Source organism: Pimephales promelas, chromosome 18 (genome assembly GCF_988280905.1).
Source record: "Pimephales promelas chromosome 18, fPimPro1.hap1.1, whole genome shotgun sequence".
Classification (NCBI taxonomy): domain Eukaryota; kingdom Metazoa; phylum Chordata; class Actinopteri; order Cypriniformes; family Leuciscidae; genus Pimephales; species Pimephales promelas.
The window spans coordinates 7,850,001-7,876,117 of NC_142786.1; the positions used below are offsets into that span (position 1 = coordinate 7,850,001).

General features: G+C 37.2%; 2 protein-coding genes across 4 annotated transcripts; one reads left to right on the forward strand and one right to left on the reverse strand.

The window, feature by feature from the left end:
- Positions 1-3,997: 3,997 nt before the first annotated feature.
- LOC120483631 (myelin-associated glycoprotein) lies at positions 3,998-18,278 on the reverse strand. Of its 2 annotated transcripts, XM_039678786.2 has the most exons (10): positions 18,190-18,278; positions 17,978-18,031; positions 17,425-17,757; positions 15,926-16,086; positions 15,701-15,848; positions 11,538-11,807; positions 8,357-8,450; positions 6,659-6,677; positions 6,378-6,455; positions 3,998-5,802 (listed from the first exon to the last, which is right to left on the reverse strand). In XM_039678786.2, the coding sequence occupies exons 2-10, from the start codon at positions 18,021-18,023 to the stop codon at positions 5,713-5,715; spliced, it is 1,239 nt and encodes a 412-aa protein (XP_039534720.2). In that variant the 5' UTR covers positions 18,024-18,031; positions 18,190-18,278; the 3' UTR covers positions 3,998-5,712. The 2 variants fall into 2 exon arrangements, with proteins under 2 accessions (XP_039534720.2, XP_039534721.2); XM_039678787.2 differs by lacking the exon at positions 17,425-17,757.
- Positions 18,279-20,556: 2,278 nt separating this feature from the next.
- On the forward strand, positions 20,557-25,049 carry LOC120483367 (formyl peptide receptor 2). Of its 2 annotated transcripts, none has more exons than XM_089122968.1 (3): positions 20,557-20,786; positions 22,735-23,281; positions 24,373-25,049. In XM_089122968.1, the coding sequence occupies exons 2-3, from the start codon at positions 22,736-22,738 to the stop codon at positions 24,883-24,885; spliced, it is 1,059 nt and encodes a 352-aa protein (XP_088979094.1). In that variant the 5' UTR covers positions 20,557-20,786; position 22,735; the 3' UTR covers positions 24,886-25,049. The 2 variants fall into 2 exon arrangements, with proteins under 2 accessions (XP_088979094.1, XP_039534269.1); XM_039678335.2 differs by having other exon boundaries at positions 20,557-20,749.
- Positions 25,050-26,117: the final 1,068 nt, after the last annotated feature.

Here is a 26,117-nt window from a genome sequence, read left to right on the forward strand (position 1 = left end):
TTTTGATCACTAAATTTTGAGTGATCTCTGACTGGTGAAGTCGAACATCAGTAGTGCCAACGTGAATAAAAATCTTAGAAAATTTACAATTAGCATTAGTGATTAGCTTTGATGTCAGGGGCTCTGGCACCTGACAAACATGTGACAATGGTGGCTGGTGTCTCTATTTTCACATTTTGTGTAATAGAATCGCCAATATCTAGGGCACTTTCAACAAGATTCTCAGTGGGTATTTCACTGAGTGGGGAGAATCTATTTGTTATGGTAATCGGAATGGAAGAGCCAACCCGATCTCACGGGAATTCGTACGAATTTAACAAGGTGGCTAATTCGTAACAATTTGTACGACCTCACTCGTACGAATTAGTACGATTTAGCTAAATCGTACATATTTTACGAATTAGCCAATTCGTATAAATTCGTACGAATGACCTACCCCTGACCCCGCCCCTAAACATAACCGTCACGTGGGTTTAGATAAATCGTACAAATTTGTACGAGTGAGGTCGTATGAATTAGTACGAATTAGCCACTTTTGAATCACTCGTACGAATTCGTACGAATTGGTCGTGAGATAGGGTAGGAAGAGCAGTGTTTGGACCCGCGACTACAGCGTCTCACGGTCACCCAGTTGCCCTGCTGCATTGGTTGTACAGCCGGAACCAAACAATGTACAGATTTCACTAAGCTAGTTGCATCCAAAGCGTGTCTAAACACTTTAGCTAAACACTAAACCTCATAATCTTCTTCCTAATATAAAACAAAGATCACAAGAACAACAAAAATGTAAAGTGCCATAACAGACAATAATTAACAAGTAACTGCACAGGACTAATTGAGTGAATTAACAGGTGGACACATTAGGTTACTATGGTAACAAACAGGCACACAGTAGGAAGTTTCGCCTTGCGTCCGAAATCGCACTGTCTAAGGGTCCGTTTACATGATCGTTTACCATTTTTAACTAAAAACGTAAGGCATTTATGCTTTTTGGCCCTTCATTTACACAAAAATAGCGTTTTGGGGGCGTGACAATGCAAACTTTTGAAAATGGGTTTCAAGGTGAAAGTTTTTAAGAACAAAACTGTGAATTTGTGAAAATGGTGACATCATGCACATACGTGTTACATGTTCAGTCTATAGGCGCGTTGTGTTTGTTTATAAAGTGACCAACCCGATCTCACGACCAAGTCGTACGAATTCGACGAATGATTAAAAAGTGGCTAATTCGTAACAATTCATACGACCTCACACGTACGAATTAATAAGATTTTGCTAAATCGTACATATTTTGTACGAATGACCTACCCCTGACCCCGCCCCTAAACCTAACCATCACGTGGGTTTAGAAAAATCGTAGGAATTAGTACGAGTGAGGTCGTACGAATTAGACACTTTTTAATCATGCGTCAAATTCATACGAATTGGTCATGAGATGAAAGTGACACCGCCATTACTGGCCGAGCAGCAGAATACATAGTTTTAAGTCGTTTTTCGCACATCCGTGTATGAGGATTGTTTACAATGGATTTTAATACAAATGCAAAGCACTGTTGTCTAATCGTACCCTGAGGTACTACATTTGAACTTACATGATGATTAAAAAAGTATGTTCTATGAAGGAAATTCAGACGTACTACATCCAACATGTCACTGTCATGTGACATTTACCAGCATTTTTTTCTGCTTTACATGTCATGAGCATGGATCTGTATGTATATAATATATATTTATATGCTCCGTACACTGCCTATGACAGTATAAAATTACTAAACCAGGATATTAGGTTACAGTCATGTGTTTTTGTCTGTTTCTCATTCTATTCTTTTGAACAAGGAAACAATATACAGAGGTAAAAAGCATAGAATTCCCAGGCACTGGGAGTGGGTCAGATTACAGTCCAAAAACTCCTAGATCAGTGAAGAAAGGGGAATCCCAAAACAAATCTGGATAATTCAGTTTTAGTGACCTAAATCTCTTTTGTGGCCTACCACTGTTATGTTTGTGAAAACCACATTCTTTCCAGTCGAGCAAGTAAAATTGCGAAAACAGTGAATGACCAGAATCTCCAGATCCAAATTTTTTTTTTTTTTTAAATGTGATATCAGCCAATGTGCCCGGACAGGATAGTTTTAGTCATAACAGTCTATAATGACTTAATGTCTTCCTATGGCCTCACACACACAGACTTGCTCTCTCATGCACATTTTGTTCAGGGGTGATCCAAGCATCTGTCATCATCAGTGAGTCTGAATCAAGCACCAGTCATTTGTGACATCATCACGAGACTTTTCCTGTGGCGTGAACACCATTGTTATTGTTTCATGGCCCTTAAAGGGATAGTCCACCCCCAAAATAGAAAATTTAGTCATCATTTACTCATGTTGTTTCAAACCTGAATGAGATTCTTTCTTCCTTTGAATACCAAAGAAGATATGAAAACTAAAAATAAATGTTGGTTACCAGTCAGTTGACAGTAGCCATTGACTTCCATAGTATTTTTTTCCCCTATAATGGATGTCAATGGCTACCGTCAACTGTTTGGTTACAAACTGTGGGGACATGGCCAGAGCAAAGGCAGGAGACACCACGGACAATTTAAAGTTCCATTGGCTACAAAAAAAAAAAAAAAAAAAAAAAAAAACAGGCATAAATAAAAAAGAACACAAAACAGAGACACTAAATACGACCCTCTCCAGAACTGACTCAGACAGACAAGATGAATCCTTTTATTCTCAATGGTTCAACCATATATGGGAGTCGAAATTTAAAGCAGGAAGGCTTCACTTCCTCTTTAACACCCATCCCTGTAACCAGCTACTGCAGCAATGAGCCCAGAGACAAAAAGTTAAGTTAAAATATGTTGATATAAATTCTAAATAAAAGAAAAAAAAAATCTTCTTTTGGAGTCCATCTAACAAGAAAAAGTAATCATTATATTTAAACCAATAATGGAAACCAAACAAATATTTATACAAATAAATAAACCAAACACGCACGGTTGACACAGAAATTAGGGGTAACATATGACATCGTCACACCAACATTATTGAAGACATCTTCTTTTGTGTTCAACAGAAGCAGAAAAAACCTCATACGCTTTGGAACAACTTGAGGGTAAGTGATATCACAATATTTTATTTTTTTGGGTGATCCCTTTAACCCATTCAAATGTATTGTAGGTAGCCTACTAAAAGTGACGCTGTTTGCCGTTTTGTGTCTTCAAAAAGTCAAGCTTCATTCCTTCTTTAAATTAAATCTCCAAGACTAGGCATTTTTGTTATAAAAAGACGTCAGCCAACAACTTTAAAGAGTTTATATAGCACAGCGTACTAAAACCACCGCGGTTGACAGTATTTATGTCCCAGCCCACTCAGTTAATAGTTTCCAGGTGTGTTACCACAGCTTATAGAGCGCTACATAAATGCTTGACTAATGCCTGATTCTAATTGGCTTGCTGATGGACTTTGATGTTATTTAAGCCAAGAATAAATATAAAATACATTAATAAAACAATAAGAATCCCCCACCCCCCCCCCCCCCCAAAAAAAAAAAAAAAAAACATTTCATAGAGAAAACTGTATGAAAATAATGAAAAGTGAAAATAATTGACAGGCTGCCTAATTTTAGATTTCTTAACATGTTGATGTTTCGTTATTTCTTCATTCATGCCTTGTGTCAAAAGTTTTCCATTAATCAGCTATTTCAAATTACGAATAGTTCGTCTTGCCGATGGAAATTCAAAGACAACCTCTTACTTAAGTTCAATTCCACAGTCTGAAAATGAGGACTTTCCTGTGATGCACAAACACACCGACATCCTCACACACAGACACAAATAGCTGACGGGAGGGGAGTGTGAATTCCGTTTTCGTCACACCGTTTTTCATCTCTAATCTGCCTGTCGGTGACTAATGGAATGCAAAGAATGCAGGAGAGAGACAGACAGACGGACAGATTAAGTGAGAGAGAGTGACTAAAGGATTTAAAGTGAGAAGAAGAGGAAAATATTTCTCATTTATTTTCGAGTTCGAATACTGTTAAGACGTCACAAATCTTCAACCCACGAAACAAGCATTCATGATACACTAACGATGGACTTAATATAGTGAAACATATTTTTTTAACACACTTTTTGATGCCAGTAACTTTTTTTTTTTCATTACGGGTCTCAAACTTTGATAAGAGTCAAAAACTTTTTGGAACACCAGTTAAAAAAAAAAAACAAAAAAAAAACATTTTTTCATTAATTTACACCAGGATCTGCATTTTCATCAGTTTAAATACAACATTTCTGTAAAAGGTGACAATAAAAACAACTTTGTGCAACAAAACACTCCTTTCCTAGGAACTTGATATTCAAGAACCAACACATGTGACAGCTGAATTTAACATTGCTGACCAGCTTAACATGTCTGAATAACATGCAAAACGGTTAAAGGGATTTCACCCAAAAAATTAAATTCTGTCATTAATTACTCACTCTCATGTCGTTTCAAACCCATAAGACTGACTGTAGTTCACCTTGGGACCACAATGAAATCCGAGCCAAGTTCATACAGAGATCACAAGACGAATTAAGCGGTTCAGGCCACATTTTCTGAATAGACAAAGATGAACAGACTTAATTTAGGCTTTAATTCACATATAAACATTCCTCAACTCGCACAGTTGCGGTAAACGGAAACGCAATCGTGTTCACTTGATGTTTGAGAACCAATGAGTTTCATTCTCGTGTTACGTTGCACGTTTGAGCAAGAGGTTGTTCTTGTGTGTCTTTGGGTTCGGTTGAGCTTCTGTTTATGTTTGCTGCAATGTTTATATGTGAATAAAAGCCTGAATTCAATATTTTCATCATATAAATTGGTTATGTAGGCCTACCTTCATAAAATTTAGACTAAACCGCCCGATTGATTTGGATTAGTTTTACGATCTCTTAATGAACTTTTTGAAGCATAAAGTGGTAGTTGCTTAGGTGTTAATGGGGACAGAATCAGAAAGCTCTCATATTTCATTAAAAAGATCTTCATTTGTGTTCCGACAATGAAACAAAGTCTTATGTGTTTGGAATTACATCAGGGTGAGTAATTATTGACAGACTTTAATTTTTTTTGGGTGAACTAACCCTTTAAGCCAAAGTATATTAAATGTATAATAAAGTATAATGGACTACGTAAAATTGTGAACGTTTTATAATTACCCCAACAACCCCCTCATGTACATTATCACATCTGTCATTTTGGATTATTAGAACTAAAAACATTGACACACTAATGGGCATTAATCACTTCACTGAATACTTGATGGCTATAGGAAATAAAAAATGATTACCTTACGATCCATCTGCTTTCATATCCACATCATTTGAATGTCATGACATTGATGTCCATCAAAAAATAATGTGCACAATACATAGTATTTACGAGAAGCAGAGGTCCAGAGAGTACACACATTACCTGGGGAATACGGATCCCACACTAGGGAGACATGGCGGCCCGAGCGGCTTAGAATGGAATGGTAATCTTCATAAAATTAAAAGAACCTGCAAATTCAGATGATAACTCCTCTGCCATTTTGATTTGATTCATTATTTAAACTTTTGCCATTTAACTGTAGAGATACGAAACACACACAGAGCAGAAAAGCGCACAAAACAGGACTCATGCCAGATTAGAATCTGTTCTCCAACATGGGCACCACAGCATGTTGTGTCTAGCTAACTTCTAGCCATGGCTCCGATTTGGGCTGATGTTTACTCAAGTTTCTGTTTTCGTAGTCATCTTCGGTTCCACTACCCCTCGTCTGCAGTAAAGAGAAAGATTCAGGGATCCACAATGCATCACATACACACTTACTGATACACTATGCTTAGTTATACACTGCATTTGAACTTTTTAGCAATGTATACAAAATGCAGATATCTTATTTTTCAGATGAGAAAACTGATGATCGTTGCACAAAATTTTAGTCTTTCATAGAAATTTGAGGGGGGAAAAAATTTGGCGTCTTCATTATGGCTTGAAATAGAACTGATGATACAGCAATTTTACTTATTTCTCCCCTCTATCTTGTTCACACCACAAAGCTTTTGTCACATGCCATATAGCGTCAAGTGATCAGCCCATCAGTGTTTATGCTTGCACAACTCCTGTTTTCTGAGAAATATAAATATCCATTTCCTGTCTCTTGATTTAACGGTTGATTGAATAGGTCAGAAAAAGCCCCATAGTATCTAAACACAACTTACAGAGAAATAAGAAATGCAACTGTTGTAGCAGGTCTTCAATGCATCTTTCAAAGTTGCACGCCAAGCATAATCACGTTCAAATAGAAGGATGTTGTTTTAGCAAAATAACCTTTAATACCAAAACACTGACCTGTATTACATTGTATACAGAGTCACTGGTCCTGTGGAGGGTCGCATACATCATGGATTCTCTCATGCCTTCAAACTTCTAATTGCACGAAAGACAAATGCAATTGCAAAGTCTTTGAAAATGACAAATATCTTGAACTCAGAGAAATTCTTCCATATCATAATTTTGATAATAAATCGTCCACACCCAGAAAATGTGCCCGAAAACAAAGTTTGTGTTATATGATACTTCTGTTTATCTGCTCTATACCTTGGCATAATTTATGACGGTGTTATACTTACTTGAAGTCTTTTTAATAGGCTGAAAAGAGAAGAAATAACATAATTTGTTAACACTTTTTATAAAAAAGGTTTCTGTTTAGTTTTAGTTAACATGAACTAACAATGAACAATGCAGAGCGAACATTTATTCATCTTAATCAATGGTAATTTCAACATTTACTAATACATTTTTAAAATCCAAAGTTCACATTTGTTAATTTACAATTGGATTTTTACAAAAAAAAATACTAACATAAAGTTGCTCATTGTTAGTTCATGTTAGCTAATGCATTTACTAATGTTGACCTTAAAAGGGTTACCGACATTTTGCATAGAACTTAATTAACAATTAAAATCCCAATGATTAGAATGATCATATTTTAACTTATTTTTACTTATAACAATATTTTCGCAATGTTTTGGGGATTCATTTAGGTGTGACTTTCATTTGTTTTAGAACATGAATTTGGCATAAAATACATGTGTAATAAGAGTTAAATAAAAAATGTTTGCAAATGAGTCAATAAACCTGGAGAAATGCCAAATGGGTCAAAGTGACTGGTGGTTAGCATAGCCTCATTAGCTTCTACTGTTGGATCCTGTAACTACAACATTACACAAAATACAGCTTTCTCTATTGGTGGCCATTCATAATTGTGTATTCTAAATAAATAATTGAACATTTAAATAAAATAAATCACAATAAATTCTGGCGGGGGGTAATGCGCTAGCAGAGCTACTGCAATGCTGCTGGATATATCTTTCCCTATAGACATATTATATTCCCATTCATGTCACACTCTCAGAAAAAAAAGGTCCAAAAGCTGTCAGGCTGTACGTTTTCAAAAGGTACGCTTTTGTACCTAAAGGTTGCATATTAGTACCTTAATGGTACATATTAGCACTTAAATGTCCATATTAAAACCTAAAATGTACATATTAGCACCTAAAATGTACATATTAGCAAATAAATATCCATATTAGCACCTAAAATGTAATATTAGAACCCAAGTACATATTAGCACCTAAAATGTACATATTAGAACCCAAATGTACATATTATTACCTAAATGTACATATTAGCACCTAAAATGTATTTTACCAAATAAATTTCCATGTTAGCACATAAATGTCCATATGAGCACCTAAAATGTACATATTAGCACCCAAGTGTACATATTAGCACCTAAATGTACATATTAGCACCTAAAATGTACATATTTGAACCCAAATGTACATATTAGCACCTAAATGTACATATTAGCACCTAAAATGTATTTTACCAAATAAATTTCCATGTTAGCACATAAATGTCCATATTAGCACCTAAAATGTACATATTAGCACCCAAGTGTACATATTAGCACCTAAATGTACATATTAGCACCTAAACTGTACATATTAGCCCCTAAAATGGACAAAAGTTTACCTTTTGAAAAGGTACAGTCCCAGTGACAGCTTTTGTACCTTTTTTTCTGAAAGAGCAGAATGTGACCCCTTATTTTAACAGGAAACACACAGTTACACTCACTCCCATCTGGGTAAACGGCACCAAATGTAACTAGACCTACTCGACCAGTCTCCGGCATAAGGGGGAGGGCCACTTGAGGCCAGGGGAGTGAGGTTTACACGCACAGCTCTTACTCATATTTAAAAACAGGCTAAATCATGTTATGATGTCAAAGTTCTTGCTGTTTGCAATCTTTTTTCAAAACTCACCTTTTGTATTTGAGCACATCGATTGCAGTAATGAGAATTAAGAAAAGCGCCAGAAGTCCACATATAATGTACAGTGCAATGGAGCACTGGCAACCTGAATCAGACAGAAAAATAGAATAAAAGCTTTAGCTGATTTTACGTCACTATATTATGACAAATAAAACTGCATACCACAAGAACACCCAGGAAGATACATAACTCATGTTCATAAAAAGCACATTACTTCCACATTGCAGTTACACATGGTCTGAGAATGAACATTCTTAAGGTTAGCAAGTTTACACATCAACGAACTGCCCACTGATAATCATACAAATGTATTTTGATGTGGTTTGGTTGTAGTTTCTAATTTAATTGTTTGTTTACACCCATCGAACCTTGTGTCCGGTTATTGCAGCCACATCAACTCTGCCATTCAAAGAATTGGTCATGAATCACCTTCATCATTAGTGAAGCATAGATGATATCACTGTACTAAAGCGATTATGGGTCAATGACACAGAAAGATGTCCAAGATGATGAAAAGAAAGCATACAGCTAAATCCTAGACATGTAAACATGCAAACAAAAAAAAGTTTTGATTTAAACAAGTATTTTCCCTGCCCTTAAATTGAATACACATGCCGGTAGACATTAAAATCATATTTTTTTCCTGTCTTACTTCCTAGAATTTCCCAATGCTCGTTAAGATTTGACATGATATGTCTTGTGTTTGATTTTGAGTCAATTATTCCTGTAACAGCGCTTGCTTGCTTGCTAATTAAAAGAATCAAATTAAATATAAGCTATATTATATTATATAAGCTTTATTATTTAGCAACATTTTGTATATCGATACAAATCGATACAAAAAATAAGACATAAAATGCAGTGCAATCTGTTTAGGGATTCAAATAAATTAAATTCGATTAAATGAACCAACCAAATGAATCAGATCACTAAAATGAACCGGACCACCTGATGCTTCGCGTAAGAAAGAGAATGATATTTTAGCCCCAGGTCGCTCAGTTTTCTCATGTTACACTGATATTCCTTGGAAAAAAGTAGGGTAACACTTTAGAATACGGTTCCTTCGTTACTGAATAACTACACAAGAACCAATCAGTAACACAAAGTTAACAATCTAGTAACTATAACAAGAAACTCTGATTAACGAACTAGTAAGTTGTTGGAAGATGGAAGTGGAACTACCAGAGAACTACTGAAAAAGCTTATTAATTAATGCAAAACTAATCAATAACCAATGCAGGACAAATGACTAGCACTGCATTAACATTTTAACTGCTACTGTAAATGAGTACACAAGGTTGTTTACATTATCAATAGGTAATAGCAGACTTATTATTTGGAAAAGCTGTTAATAATTGGCCTATGCTGTCTATTTATCAACTGAATAATTTTAAAGAAATGGATTTGTAAATGCAGTTGTCAGGACCGTACTTGTCCTGTGGCCAATTTCCCAGCATTCCTCTGGACTGGCATTGAATAACTGAGTCATGGTGAGTATGGGCTACTGGAACATATTAAGTCATCAGCCACCCAAATACCATATTATTTATTATTTAATTATTTAACCTACCTCCCCCCAAAAATATATATTTTTATGTATGTCTCCTAGCTCATATATATATATTTATATATATATATATGTGTGTGTGTGTGTGTGTGTGTGTGTGTGTGTGCATATCTTGTGAGGGATTAGAAGATTTTACACTTAATTACTAATTATTTGGATCCGTATTCTAAAGTAAAGATCATGGGAACTAACTAGTAATGACTCAAGTGAAGTGTCACATACTTCTAAAGAAATTTTCTAAAAGTATCCGATTTAAAAAGTTCACCAAAAATCTCAAATGCTTGAAATGACTTTTGTGTTTGGTTGCACAAATCATGACATAGTTATTGATTAGTTGAACCACTTTCATCTGTGCGCTATTACTGACTAATTCGTTAATCAGTGTTTCTTTTTAGTTAATCGTAGTTACTAGATTGTTAAAGCTACACTGTGTAACTCTTTTAGTTTATTCTTAGCTAAAAACATTTAGTTCTTTCAAAAATATATGTGCTCATTAATGTATATTTACTTCGTTCAAGTAATAAAGTAATCTCGTGAGTGTATAATACGCCATACATACGGGTAAGGGGTTCTATGTCGGTCGCAAGGGGGCAATCCATCGACCGGAAGTTGAAGCCTCGCGGGAGCTGCCATCTTGTAGCAGAACTTCACTTGCGTTAGCATTCCCATTGACTCCCATTCATTTTGGCGTCACTTTGACAGCGAATAACTTTACATCTGAGGCGTTTGATGACCCCATTTGTCCTTTATTTATTTCTAAAGAAACACGACAATCTGTAAAATGCTCCATTACCTTGTGGCTTATGTTATGGCCCCGTAGAAGCAGTTTTAGTGAAAGTAAGCTAATGATTGCGTCATACCCACGCGACTCTCTGTCGCACAGTAGAGAGATTATCATATGGACAGGAGAAGAAGCTCGCGGTCAATCGGGGAAACGTGGAGGCAAAATGACAAAATAATTAATCAGAATAAAGTTTCTCCTGCTCCTAGCTCATGGACAGCTCCTACGCACACACTCCACCTCAGTATGTTTGGGAGGGGAATGATTCAGATTTCTCATGGCACAGCACTAGAAGACAGACGGGTCGATCACGTCACATCTACGTCGTCAAGCTCTGTTTGAGTCTGTGCGTCAGTGACGGAAGTGCTAAAAAAATCGCCAAAAACAGGCTTCAATCGTCTCAATGGGGTTCCTCTGTCCATTTCTTATACTATCTATGGTCGGTCACCATGTTGCCTAATATTATAATACTAATATTCACTAGATGGTCATATACCTTTTCACCGCTAGATGGGGGTAAAAATCACACAGTGTAGCTTTGATAAACTTTTTCAGTAGTTCTCTGGGAAGCATTCAAAAATTAGTTGTTATTGATTAGTTATTAGTGAAGTACCTCTTTTATCTGTGAGCTATTACTTAATTTGTTAATCAGAGTTTCTGACTAGATTGTTAATATTGTGTTACTCATTGGTTCTTGTGTAGTTATTCATCAACGAAGGAACGGTATTCTAAAGTGTTACCAAAAGTAGCTTGTTTGCTAGGAAAAACCCAAGGTTCTGAAAAGAAATGGTAAAGTTAACTAACTTAGTAAAGGTGATATTTACTGTTTATGCCCACAGTGACAGCCCTCGATTGGTCGGTCCCGTGGTTGTTGTAGACCTTGCAGACATACAGACCCTGAACATCACTACTGGCTATTAATGCAAGAGTCTGTCCTTGATTCTGCAACACTAGCGTCCCGGATCCACTGTCTTTGTACCACTCGTAGCGTGTGACAGCAGGGTTGGCATCACTGTGACAGCTCAGGATCACCGCACTGCCTTCAGACACTGGACCCAATGGACTCATAAGGGCTATGGTGTTTTTGGGAGCATCTGAAAGAGAAGACTGACCTGTGTCCTTTAATAACATAGGAACCCAACATTCAGAGACCAGTACAATAAATCTGAGATTCAAAATATAATTTTAAATAAACAGAATGTCTTGAATAAAAAATAATTAACATTCTGTACTATAGGTCACCAATCGGATAAGTACATTTGACAACAAATAATGGCCCTGTGCCAAATGGCGCACACGTCATGTGCACTTGCGGTCTTGTGGACTTAAGGCCAATTTTTGTGTTCTTCTGCTAAGTACAGTGGGTACAGAAAGTATTCAGATCCCCTTAAATTTTTCACTCTTTGTTATTTTGCAGCCATTTTCTGAAATCATTTAAGTTCGTTTTTTTCCCTCATTATTGTACACACAGCACCCCATATTGACAGAAAAACACAGGATTGTTGACATTTTTGCACATTTATTTAAAAAGAAAAATTGAAATATCACATGGTCCTAAGTATTCAGACCCTTTGATGTGACACATCATATATTTAACTCAGGTGCTGTCTATTTCTTCTGATCATCCTTGAGATGGTTCTACCCCTTCATTTGAGTCCAGCTGTGTTTGATTATACTGATTGGACTTGATTAGGAAAGCCACACATCTGTCTATATAAGACCTTACAGCTCACAGTGCATGTCAGAGCAAATGAGAATCATGAGGTCAAAGGAACTGCCTGAAGAGCTCAGAGACAGAATTGTGACAAGGCACAGATCTGGCCAAGGTTACAAACAAAATTCTGCTGCACTTAAGGTTCCTCAGAGCACAGTGGCCTCCATAATCCTTAAATGGAAGACGTTTGGGACAACCAGAACCCTTCCTAGAGCAGGCCGTCCGGCCAAACTGAGCTATCGGGGGAGAAGAGCCTTGGTGAGAGAGGTAAAGAAGAACCCAAAGATCACTGTGGAGAAATTTGTAGTAAGTCAACCATGACTGCAGCAATCCACCAGTCGGGGCTTTATGGCAGAGTGGCCCGACGGAAGCCTCTCCTCAGTCAAAGTTTGCTAAAAAAACACCTGAAGGACTCCAAGATGGTGATAAATAAGATCCTCTGGTCTGATGAGACCAAGATAGAACTTTTTGGCCTTAATTCTAAGCGGTACATGTGGAGAAAACCAGGCACTGCTCAACACCTGTCCAATACAGTCTCAACAGTGAAGCATGGTGGTGGCATCATCATGCTGTGGGGGTGTTTTTCAGCTGCAGGGACAGGACGACTGGTTCCAATCGAGGGAAAGATGAATGCGGCCAAGTACAGGGATATCCTGGACGAAAACCTTTTCCAGAGTGCTCTGGACCTCAGACTGGGCTGAAGGTTCACCTTCCAACAAGACAATGACCCTAAGCACACCGCTAAAATAATGAAAGAGTGGCTTCACAACAACTCTGTGGCTGTTCTTGAATGGCCCAGCCAAAGCCCTGACTTAACCCCAATTGAGCATCTCTAGAGACCTGAAAATGGCTGTCCACCAACGTTTATCATCCAACCTGACAGACCTGGAGAGGATCTGCAAGTAGGAATGGCAGAGGACACTCAAATCCAGATGTGAAAAACTAGTTGCATCTTTCCCAAAAAGACTCATGGCTGTATTAGATCAAAAGGGTGCTTCTACTAAAAACTGAGCAAAGGGTCTGAATACTTAGGACCATGTGATATTTCAGTTTTTCTTTTTAATAAATGTGCAAAAATGTCAACACTTCTGTGTTTTTCTGTCAATATGGGGTGCTTGGTGTAGCCTGGTAATACCAGACTCTGCTACTTCACTTTGCTTCGTAGACAGAGTCTGGAATAGAGAAGTGTTTTCTCTCTCGCAAGGAGGCGCTTCTCTGAAGTTTAAACTCATTGGTTACCCGTAAGCCAATCAGATAAGTTTATTTATGACGTATGTTCTGCGGCGACACAGTCGCACCGAGACATTGTGCATCGAACTCAAATCTATGGTCGAACTTCTATTCCACTGTAAACAGGGAGCGGCGCTTTTATAAAGGCTGCAAAATGTGTGCCAACCAGGAATGAACAATTCACAAACTAGGTTATTTATATGATTTAATGAGTTGCGGCCGCCCCGCAGCGTCGGCGTGCCCTGCTCTCACAAGTCATGACTGATTTAGCTTCCGCCGCCCCGCAGCGCCGCGAGGGCGAGACCAAGCCCCTGCTCTCGCGAGTCATGAATAGGAAGTTCATTTTACTGATTCTCTGAGTCATTCGAGCCATTTCGTTTAATTAAGTAGCTTAATGTTTTAATTTTAACAGCCAAATTCCCCGATCACATCCACCTACGCAATGTTGATCATATTCTGAATTAAGAAATAATAATGCAGTAAAAAATGATTTACAGGGAACAATTAATCACTTTACCTTCCGAGTCTTACGTTCATTTGTCACGTGTCATACGCAATGAACACATATCTGGGATCAATGCAGCAGGATGTCGAAACGAAATATGGTGGATTGTTGTTATTATTATGATAATAATAATATGACAATAAGAGCGCGCCAGGAGCGTTCACAGCCGAGGAGACCGACGTTCGTGTCATGGCCGTAAAAGACAAATAACTGACGTTGAATGGGGGTAAGTTATGTCCTTATAGTTATGCATATAGTTATGGCCAAACAGGTCTGATCCGTCGTTACTACAATTAGCCTGAAAAAAATTGGGTAGCCTAAATGTCTAAGTTTGAAGTGTTAATATTTTTCCTTGTTATAATGGTTTGCAAAAATAAAAACGGCTGCATCTGTGTTGATGAGAGAATCAAAGTGTACGCGCGTTGTGCAAGCTACATAATGGCCAAGCATGCTGGTTTTTGCTGGTATATGTTGCAAATAGAGGGGGAGCAAAATCGTTTTTCGCCTAGAGTGGCAGAAGTGCATGCGCCGGTCCTGGCTGTAAACACTTGATGATGCGAGCGAAATATCGGAGTAAACACGGCTGTAAACGCCTTTTGCTTCAGTTTGAAAACCCCCGGAATGTTCTCCATAACAGAGCGAATTGCTTCCCGTGTCTTGTTTCCCATTTCTGCGATCGTTTCGGTTTCCGAGTTTTTGTAAAACTCGGCGCTTAGTGTCTACGTCACGGCTCTCAGCCCGCCCTCTGTTCGTTGAATGGCCGGCTGTTTTCAGGCCGGTGGAAAACTGAAAGATATGCTGCTATCTCAGACGGACTACAGGAGCGAAATGAAATTAGCGGAAGTCTGACGTAGTCAGGCTATGCTTGGTGTACAATGAGGGAAAAAAATGAACTTAAATGATTTTAGCAAATGGCTGCATTTTAACAAAGAGTGCACAATTTAAGGGGGTCTGAATACTTTCCGTACCCACTGTATTTGCGCAAGCCTTTCAAATTACAATTGTGGAAAGATGGTCTCTTCAATGTGTCTTTGATATGCACTTTTTCTTACAGTATGGGCATACTATTTTGGTGACGAAATTGGGATCTCGCTACATGGACCCACACACGCCTACATGTAAAAAAACAGAGTAGGCTACTACCCCACCTTACTTTTCAAAACGTAAGTAAGGTGTTCTCTGTGAATGCGCGAGACTTTCAATTTCTGAGCTGCTATAGGGTAATAAGGAGAAAAAAATATCAAAGTACAGTACACTGTAAAACAGTTTGCGCCACAAACCAGCTTGTTTAATTGAGACACTAACCTACATCAAAATAATAGGCTATGTAAAAAATACCAGTTTGCAATATCAAGCGGCATAAGGAGCTCCTTTGTACACCTAAAACTAACTGCTAATGAATGACACCAGAAGCAAGACACATTTAAATTATAAATGGCTGCAAAATAAGGTGGATACTTTGAGGCTTTAGTGTTCCATTTGGGATAGGGCCAATATAATACATAATATAATTGCTTTCCTTTCACTGTTTCACTTACAAAGCACTCTGACGGTAACGCTGGTCTCAACTTGTCTTGTGGCACCCTGGGAGTACAAAAGAGTGCAGGAGACTTTAAGGTGGTCATTTAGAGGCGTAGCTTTGAACATCTGAGAGGAGACCAACATTTTCTGTCCAAATTCATCCTCCTTAAGAAGAAAACAAAGTTTAAAGCGTCATGACGCAGAACTGTAATTTACAATCATCATGATTTGCCTGATTTCACCTTTTGGGTTGGTGTGAGCTGTTCTCCTAGTTGTGGGCTCCACTGCATCAGAGGTTGCATTGAGGGACATGAGATCACAGTGGAACAGGTCAATGTCAACTCGGAGCCCTCTAGAACTTCCAGCACCTGAACATGTGAGTTCAGGACAGGCGGTGGAGCGTCTTGGAATTAAGAATAATCGAATTAAAAGGGACATATCATGCAAAATCCACTTTTTTAGGCCTTAAATGCATTTTGTTGTATATTTGGAGTGTTTATAAGTACACAACAGATGAAATTATTCTCTTCAGGTGCTTCATTTATATCTTTATATTCTGTTTTGGTCATATTTTTTCAACCTGTTCAGATTTTTCTGTTCTCTATGACGTTTTTTGAACAATTACATCACAGTATTTGCAGCCGAACTGACAAATAAGGACATTGACTACTGGCCCAACACTTCGAGTAATCCGCCATTATTATTTCTCGCTCCGATTTTGTAGTCCGAGCTCAAGGATGCAGAAGTTACGAGAGGGCAAGTCAAAATGTTCGGTTGTTGGATGTACGTTAGTGACCCGACGCACTTCAAGGAAACCAACGTCAACCTCCGCCAGTATAGAAGGGTTTGCCGATTGACTTCGTCTGAATGAGAGGTAAATTCCTTCTACCTTTGAGACGACGAACAGAGCATTTCGATAAGCTGTAAATATCATTAATAAAAATAAAGTAATTACTTTCTTAAACACATGATGGTCAGGGTTAAGTAGTAGCTTTGTCTTTCTTTGTTTTTGTTTTGAAGTAATGTTACACGTATCGTTCTTGAGTTGAGTTGAGTTTCATCAATGGTAATTTAGCTGTGTTTTCTGATGCGTTTCTAAACGTATCATATTATCAATACAGATTTTTTGTGGTAAGATTAAACCGTAGTTATTTATCTTGTCAGTGTGCTTGTTTTAACAAGAGAAATAGTCGACTTTCACTATAACACAATACAGTTACATACCACTGCATCCATATGAAAACGTTGTTCTGCAGGTTTGTCGTCGTCGTCTTTTTCAAGTCGCTCGCTCTGGCTCGAATATGTTAGGCTTGATGGACAAGTCTTCCGTTGTTGACATTTTGTTAACGTGTGAATAAAAATGTTCTTTGAAGCTATAGTGTATAATTGGATATATCTCTAATCAAACTACAAGAATGGTCGAACGGGGTGGAGTTGAAACGACCGCGAACTCAGCGACCTGAAAAACGGGCGGGGTATGACGCATCTCCTTTTTAAAGGGGCCGCTTTAAAACGAGTTGCTCAAAGACTCACATCAGAAAAGGGGTAGAAAAGGGGCCTGTGGAGCTATAATAATGAGGAATTCAGACCCAAGCATTGCAGTTATGCTTTATGTAGACCACAAATGTATGATTTATATGAAAATGAATGATTTAAAAGCATGATATACCCTTTAAGACATTATCATCATAATGCCCCAACCCAATCCCTCCCAAAAATAAAATGTAAAAACGATTCCAACCTTTATGGACTGTGATGTTCACTCCTTGCCTAAAAGTATACAAGAGAGGTTCGTGACCCTCAAGTCTGAAGAAATACATGTCACTGAAACCAGCAGAAACGTTGTGAAACACTGTAGTGCAATTTCTGTTTAAGATGTTGCCGATCACATTTCCTGAACCGAGCGCGATCGCTCCGTCTATGGTTGTTTTTTTCCACATCGCCTTTACAGAGTTGTCTAGAGACGTTTTGAATGAGTCGGGGATCTCAAACTGACATGGAATATGAACACAGAAGCCATTCATCGCATCTATATTCTGAGGCATCTTAATTTCCCACGTGTTGATTTCAGCACCTTCATACATAAACACACATGACATGTTCTACATTAGTTTAATACATGGCAAAGCATTGAGCTGCTTCACTTTACAACACAATTGAAGTGCGAGTTAAACTGACACCCATCCTTATAAATAGCACCATTTTGATAAACACTCATTTAGTATTTGTTCATTAATTTAAAACTCTAGGCTTATATTTCAAACCCAACAGATCAATAACACCAAGTCTCTCACCTCTCAATATCCAGATTATGATAACCAAGTTTTTAGGTCCACTCATGCTGAAATCTGAAAAAAAGATTTCAGATTTCTTGTTCCTTTTTTTTTTTGTCTTTTTCACTTTGAGTGCAGATCAACATTAGTGCACATATAGATTGTAAAGGAACACTTAACAATTTAAATTATACAGATTTTTTTTTTAATCAGAAATAATCAGATACTTTTACCTGAGCTGTCAGACAGTCACTCAGAAACTTGAATTGCTGGAAACGGGAACAGGAAAAACTAGTGTTTCACCATTAGTTTTGTCTAAAACATTTTACCATTACAAAACAAATGGCGAAACAGGAAAACGTTTGTTCTTCCTTTTGGGGTAGGAATTTTATGTAGCCTAACAGTTGTGTGAATTGAAATGGTGCCAAAAAATCAACATTAATAATTCATGTGGGATTTTTTTTTTTTTGGGGGGGGGGCACATTTTTTGCCTACACATGCCTACACACACTTTCCTTCTTGAATATGTTGCTTTTTTTAAATTTTATTTCCACAAATGTGATTTTCTATTGTGTTGAAATGTTTTCACAGCTAGCCTTATTTAACCTCTGAAGATGTCACTTTTTCCAAGCTTTAATCCTGAAGCTACTGTAATAAAACAATTTCAGTCATTTGATGTATTGCCTTTCAGGACATCAAAGCTTACTTTGACATTTTGGTCATTTAAGCTATTATTTTCTTTACATTTCAATTTTAATTACATTAAAATTAATTTATTTTGACCTACCTATCTATATCTTTGACCTAACTTATCTATCTATAATCGCCCACATTATTATGATAGGTCAAAAAAATGAGTTTCAGAGTTGTCTTCTGTAATACTATCTCTCAGCAGTAAGTGGCAGCACAGTTCAACATTAAGATATTGATGCCTCTCCAGACATAGATCCATAATAGAGGCTAGAAGTCTCATCCACGCTGCTGGCCAATGGAGGTGGACGTACGCAACTGGCGGCCATCTTGTCACAGGCAGCTCGCACACTCGTAACAATGTGTTTTAATGGTTCGTGTACTTTTTAAAAAAACATAACTTGCTCAATTTTCTACCGATTTTCAAATGGTTTGGTTTGTTATAAACGTCAGAGACACTCCATACTTATGAATTAAAAGTGTATAAATAAATTATCATCCAGAAGTATAGCCACGCTTATAACGTTTGTAACAAACCAAACCGTTTTTAAATCCGTCAAGATTTCAGTGAGATAAGAGTATTTGTGTTCGTGCTGATCACTTATATCACATCAGGAACCACAGAGCCTGCCAGAAAGCTTTCCTGTGACAAGATGGCCGCCGGTGATGGGTATAGAGACTCCACCGTAAGACGTCTAGCCTTTATTATGGATATCTATGTCTCCAGATATTGTAGGGCAATACCAATTTCTCACGTCTAGTTTCCCTGAAGAGGAAACCACTTTCACCTAAAAACAGTCACTTAAAGAGATAGGTCATACAAAAATGAAAATTCTGTCATCATTTTCTCACCCTCAAGTTGTTCTAAATCTGTATGAGTTTCTTTGTCCTGTTGAGAAATATTAATAGATATTAATTTGAAGAATGTTGGGATCCAAACAGTTGTCAGTGGTCACCACTAACATCCACAGTATTTCGTCAATGGGGACCAGAAGTTAACAACATTCTTCAAAATATCTTCTTTTGTTTTCAGCAGAACAAAGAAACGCATTTGAAACAACACACTCTCAGAAAAAAGGAACAAAAGGTAAACTTTTGTGCTAAGTAGGCTACATTTTAGGTTCTAATAGGTGCTAATATACACTTGGGTGCTAATATGTACATTCTAGGTGCTAATATGGATATTTAGGTGCTAATTTGCACATTTATTGGATAATATGTACAATTTAGGTGCTAATGTGTACATTTTAGGTGCTAATATGTACCATTAAGGTACTGATATGCACCCTTTAGGTACAAAAGCATACCTTTTGGACCTTTTTTTCTGAGAGTGTTGCATGATAATGATGAATGATGACAGCAGCAACAACAACAACAATATATATATATTTTTAATTAACTGATAGTGGTTTTAATGCCACAATAATCAAGTTAATTTTAGTGTGGTATGCTAATAGTCATATGTATTAAACAGAAACAGCATTCAACCCATTTTCCTTTTGTGGTTACAAAATTAATGGGAATTCATATCAGGATGCAAGACAATAAAACAAGCAACAATGACTAAGAGAAACCATGATTATTCACATGCAAAAAACATTGGTGTATGCTTGGGAAACCACAAGATCTTGAACAGACACTGTTAATTGCATATGTAAAACATTATACACCTACAATAGCTGTTGTTGTTGTTATAGTGGCATAGTACTGGTTTTGTGATGTTTTGATGTTAAATTGTATCTATCAATATGTACTTTATAGACATTAAAGTAATTACATACACACCACCATATGTTTTAACTCTCCCTGAGGCCAAATTGAGTAAACACACACATATATTCAGGCTTCTGTGTTTGTTCGTGTGAATGTCTCCACCCTCTTCCCACTAATCTCATGCAGACAAAAAAGGGGAGAAAAGGTTTCAGAGAGATGGAAAGCAGCTGGAAGTGATGTCAATGACCTCTTCTCTTATTTATTTGCCCGCACACTGAACATAACATCAAAACACTTATATTCACTTCCTGCAACACATTCACAAATTACCATGCGGTGGTGTTTCGACAAAGACTGATTCATTGAGCAAGCCTTCATTGAGACTGTCGGGTAAGAACACCCACAACAATTCATAATCAAGTTGTTTGTAAGTCTTTATGATTTAATTTTCAGGTTGTATGATCATTTTATTGCATTTTTTTTTTTTAATTTTATTGCATTTCTGAATTGTATAATCATATATTATTTAATGAGGATTTTAACATGGTTTATTAGCTTTTTTATTAATTTATATATTCTACTGTTCTTTGTCTTGAAACATAAAAGGAGAAACACAATTAACTCTGAAACAAGAGAACAGGCTATTTTTCAAAAAGTACGATTTGTTTTTTTCAGGAACATATTTAGTTTGAGTAAGTGCTGAATGTAAATAAGATTTTGTGACCTCTCATGATTCAGCAGAGCAACTCATAACACCAGTTTTATGTGCTGAAACCTCTTAGTTGCCAGACAACTCATATTTATCTATATGGTGTAACTCATGAAATTACACTTTGAACAGACTTATGATAAATTGCTCACTAAATGATAATGTGTACCCGAAAGCGTCTTCTCTGCATGTTTGATAAGGTATAGTGGAACACATTAACATTGCAAGTTTTATTAAATGTTTACTGAGATGCTCTCTGGGGGGACAAACTGAGCAAACTGAATGCTTGAATTAGATTCATGAAGTTTATTTTTAAGACATGTAAGAATCAATCCAGCTGTTTCCATTTCAATTCCACTTCTGTATTTTGTTAAAGGGTGAAAGGTTCAGAGATGTTCAACATCCTTCTTTTTTTCCAGACAGATATTTTAAAACAGACTCTGAGCAAGAGCTGGGTGGCCTCTGTCATGTGATCAAACTTTTATAGCTAGTTTAATCTATATTTAAATATATATTTTTATAACCATCCCATATATACACAAAGAAAATGTTTTGTAAATAAATAAGAGAAAATATTTGATCATATTCTTGTACCCATATTCACTCATGAGAATTATTTGAATACTTTACACATTATTTGATTATTTTACACATTACATGACTTTTTTTCCAGTATTTTATCCAACTGCAGAAGTAGACCATTGAATAGTTTGCAAGGTTATAGATATTGCAAACACTTTTATTTAAAGCAACTTAAAGGGATAGTTCACTTTGAAATTAATTTTTAGTATGTTTTAGCTTACCCCAAGGGCATCCAAGATGTAGGTGTCTTTGTTTCCGCAGTAGTTTCGATTTTGATATTTTTAGGTCAAACCGTTGTCTGTCAGTCATATAATGCAGGTCTATGGTCACCACCTCAAAGAGCATGCACAGAGAAGTCCAAATTAAACATGATTTAATGACTCATAAATGTAAGTACACTTTAATGGCCTAAGACACGAAACAAGCAGTTTGTGTGAGAAAACAAACAGTATTTATATCGTTTTACCTCTTGTAGTGATCTGAGGGTGTGTGCGCTTTGGTCTGGAAAGCGCCGGAACTGATCTCTCGTTCGTTTTCTCACATAAACTGCTCGTTTCGTGTCTTAGGCCATCAAAGTCTACTTACATTTATGAGTCATTAAATCATGGACTTCTCTGTGCATGCTCTTTGAGGTGGTGACCATAGACCTGAATTGTTTGACTGACAGACAAGAATCGTTTGACCTAAAAATATCAAAATTGAAACTACTGCGGAAACAAAGACAGCTACATCTTGGATGCCCTTGAGGTAAGCTAAAACATATCAAAAATTAATTTCAAAGTGAACTATCCCTTTAAAGTGCATTACTAGCTAACAAATGTATGTTGTAAAACACTGCGGGAATGGTGATTTGTTAAATGTTAAAATGTCCAGTTTTATTGATGTGATTAGAGTGTTATGTAAAAGGTCACATTTTTTTTCTAAACATTTTAAGAACTTCATTAAGTGAAAACATCATAAAGACGTTCTAACAGCGCCTTCTCTCAACATAATGAGAATGCATATCAAATATTAATAATGTTATAAAAATGTTCTATAAATGTTTTTTTTTATGTTATTTTAAACTTTAATTTTTTTCTCACAGAATGGCCTTTAATACAACTCTTTTCATGCACGTCTCCCACTCGGACGTCTTTGAGAAAACTAAAGTGGACATTGATGCCATTATGGATAATATTACCATTGTCCTCTACACCATTACCATTATCTTTGGCATAACCGGGAACTCTGTGGTGATCTGGGTGGCTGGTGTCCGTCTGAAGCCCAACGTCACTAACGTTTGGTTGGTCAATCTGGCAGTAGCTGACCTGATCTTCTGCCTGACACGAGTCACTTCGCTCCTCAAAAAACTTTTCTATGACCACTGGCCTTTTGGGGTCTTTCTCTGCAAGTTCAATGGTTTCTTCAAGTACGCCAACATGTTCTGCAGTGTTTTCTTTCTGGCTGTCATCAGTGTGGATCGAGCGCTCTGCGTCTGGTGCCCAGTTGTTACTAGAAAACGACGGACGTTATGTGCAGCTCGTGTGGTCAGTGTGGGAGTTTGGATTGTGGCGGGAATCTTCAGTTCACCGTATTTTGTGTACCGACAGGTCTACCCTGGTGACAACAACTTGACCAAGTGCTCACTGGAGGTCAGGACTACTTTGCTTGTCAGAATTTCTAAATTGTTTCTGATTCATAAATCTAAACTGCATTTCTTAATCCGCAAAAAAAAAAAAAAAAAAAAAAAAAAAAAAAAAATCACTTTCTAAGCAGACAAAACAGGTACAAATATTGTAAAGATAATAATGTAGAAATAATTCACCCAAAATTAACATTCTGTCATCATTTACTCATACTCATGTCATGGACCATCAAGTCCAGTTTGACTTTATGTACACATTTTATTTTATTATAATGACTTTATTTCTCAACTGAACACTAATTAATTATGCATAGATCGTGCATTAATTATGCACGATATATCGGCCACCTGTCACGGTGTGGCTCAGGCAAGGAACGAGGAGTCCGGAGTAAGATCAGGTTTTAATATATACAAAACAGGCAGGAAGACAGGAACACAGGCGCCACACGGGCTTACAACAAACATCCATTGACAACGACCGACAAAGACAGAGTAAAACTGAGGGAACTAAATACACAGATGAATCAGACATAATGGGGTGAAAACAGGTGAAACAGATGATCAAGACGCTGAACGGGAGGCTGATGAGGGAGTGAGTTCAGGTGTGCAGACGAGAGGATCATGGGAAGTGTAGTGCTGAAGACAAGACAGACTGGTGCAGACGAGGACTGTGACACCAACATATCGGTATTGGCTGAAATACCTTTATTTTAATGTTATCGTTACATTTTTTTAACGATATATTAAAGACGATAAAAAATAGATTATTTCCTTCAACTGAGACACTTCAGTTTGCTCATGATGGTTTTGAATTGCTTGAAATATGATTGGAATCACTTCTGTCATAGTCAGGCTACATACAATTATAATGAGAACATTATTATAATTGTGTGCTTGGGACATGGATTTTAATGGTGAACTTCTGTTTTTGTAAAATGATATAAAAACTTGGATTTAGGTGTATCGGCCAATATATCACAGCTTTCAGAAATAAAGAATAATCGGTTTTAAATAAATACGTCCTTTTAGTGCCATATAGTTAATGTGGATTAATTGATCAATTCTCTGAAATCTGAGTGATCTGATTTATTTGTGCAGGTGAAAGAAGCGTCAAAGGGCGACAATACAGCAAAGAACGCCTTGTACAGCATTCGCTTCTTATGTGGATTCCTGTTGCCCTTCCTGGTCATCCTGTGCTGCTACGTTGTAGCCGCCGTTGGGATACGCAGAACACGGCTCTCTGGCAAGTCAAGGCCTCTGCGGATTCTCGCTGCACTGGTCTGTGCCTTTTTCTTATGCTGGGGACCCTACCACTGCCTACTGCTTGTCAAGATGGTGGACAAGAAGTGCTATGCAGTCAAAGTGGGTCTGCCCATTGCTAAGGGCTTTGCGTATTTCAACAGCTGCGTGAACCCTCTGCTGTACTTCTGCATGGGACTAAATATTAGGCAAAGCTTCAGACAAAGCATATCAGGTATTTATCGCAGAGCACTTATGGAAGAAGGCCAAACTGTGCAATCCCAGGAAGGCACTGCCCAAGAAAGCTGTAATTCCATTCCAAAGACTTCAGGGTTCGTTCGAGATAGACCAAGAGGCATGACTAAAGTTTAAAAGAGTTTTATTGTTATGTAACTTTTGTTTTTTGTACATTTTTTGTACAGTGCTTTTCACAAATCTGTTTATGTGACCTCTCTATCATTAACATGCAAGCCACTATTTAGCTAATATATTTCCTCGCTCTAAAGCCAATAAACTGTAATTGGTTTCCTGAGAAAGTCTCTTGATTTCATGTTTAGGGTAATTCACTTCTGCCTTATGTATAAGATTACAAGAAACATTCTTGTTCCTCTTTCTGATCAAGACATGCTACAGTACTTCACTGAATGAAATTTGATGATTCTACTTAAAGGATTAGTTCACTTTTGAAAAAACTTTTGCTGATAATTTACTCACCCCCATGTCATCCAAGATGTCCATGTCTTTCTTTCCTCAGTCGAAAAGAAATTTAGGTTTTTGATGAAAACATTCCAGGATTTTTCTCCATATAATGGACTTCAATGGGAACCGGATGGTTCAAGGTCCAAAAGATAGAGCTTCAGGTGCAGCTTCAAATGTCTTTAAAGGACACCAGAAGATGAATAAGGGTCTTATTATGCGAAACGATCGGTTATTTCAAAACTTATTCCAAAAATGTAACTTTTCTAAGGACAAATGCTAGCCTTGCTATATTCTCTGAGGCGCGTTTGCAACGTCACGTAATACGTAATTACGTTCAAAAGGTCACGAGCGACGTAGCCGGAAGTACAGAATCAAAATCGTCCGACATCGTTGTTTTTCCTTTTAATTCCTTTTTTTTGTAAAAGGTGTTTGAGCTAGTTTGCACGTTCAACCTATGCGTTCAACTTGTAAACACTGACTCTGTACTTTCGGCTACGTCGCCCGTGACCTTTTAAACGTAATTACGTAATACGTGACGTTGCAAACGCGCCTCACAGAATAGAGCAAGGCTAGCATTTGTCCTTAGAAAAGTTACTTTTTTGGAATAAGTTTTGAAATAACCGATCGTTTCGCATGATAAGACCCTTATTCATCGTCTGATATCGTTTAAAGACATTTGAAGCTGCATCTAAAACAGTTATTAACTGTCTTTTGGACCTTGAACCATCCGGTTCCCATTGAAGTCCATTATATGGAGAAAACCCTGGAATGTTTTCATCAAAAACCTAAATTTCTTTTCGACTGAGGAAAGAAAGACATGGACATCTTGGATGACATGGGGGTGAGTAAATTATCAGCAAAAGTTTTTTCAAAAGTGAACTAATCCTTTAAAGGAGCATTTCACC

Coding starts and splice junctions, on each gene's coding strand:
- LOC120483367 (XM_089122968.1), top strand. CDS start 22,736: ATGGCCTTTAATACAACTCTTTTCATGCACGTCTCCCACTCGGACGTC. Junction 23,282..24,372: donor TGACCAAGTGCTCACTGGAG/GTCAGGACTACT, acceptor TTATTTGTGCAG/GTGAAAGAAGCGTCAAAGGG.
- LOC120483631 (XM_039678786.2), bottom strand. CDS start 18,023: ATGAGTGGACCTAAAAACTTGGTTATCATAATCTGGATATTGAGAG. Junction 8,451..11,537: donor TGTCACTGTGGGCATAAACA/GTAAATATCACC, acceptor TGTCTGATTCAG/GTTGCCAGTGCTCCATTGCA. Junction 5,803..6,377: donor CTGTATACAATGTAATACAG/GTCAGTGTTTTG, acceptor TCTTTACTGCAG/ACGAGGGGTAGTGGAACCGA.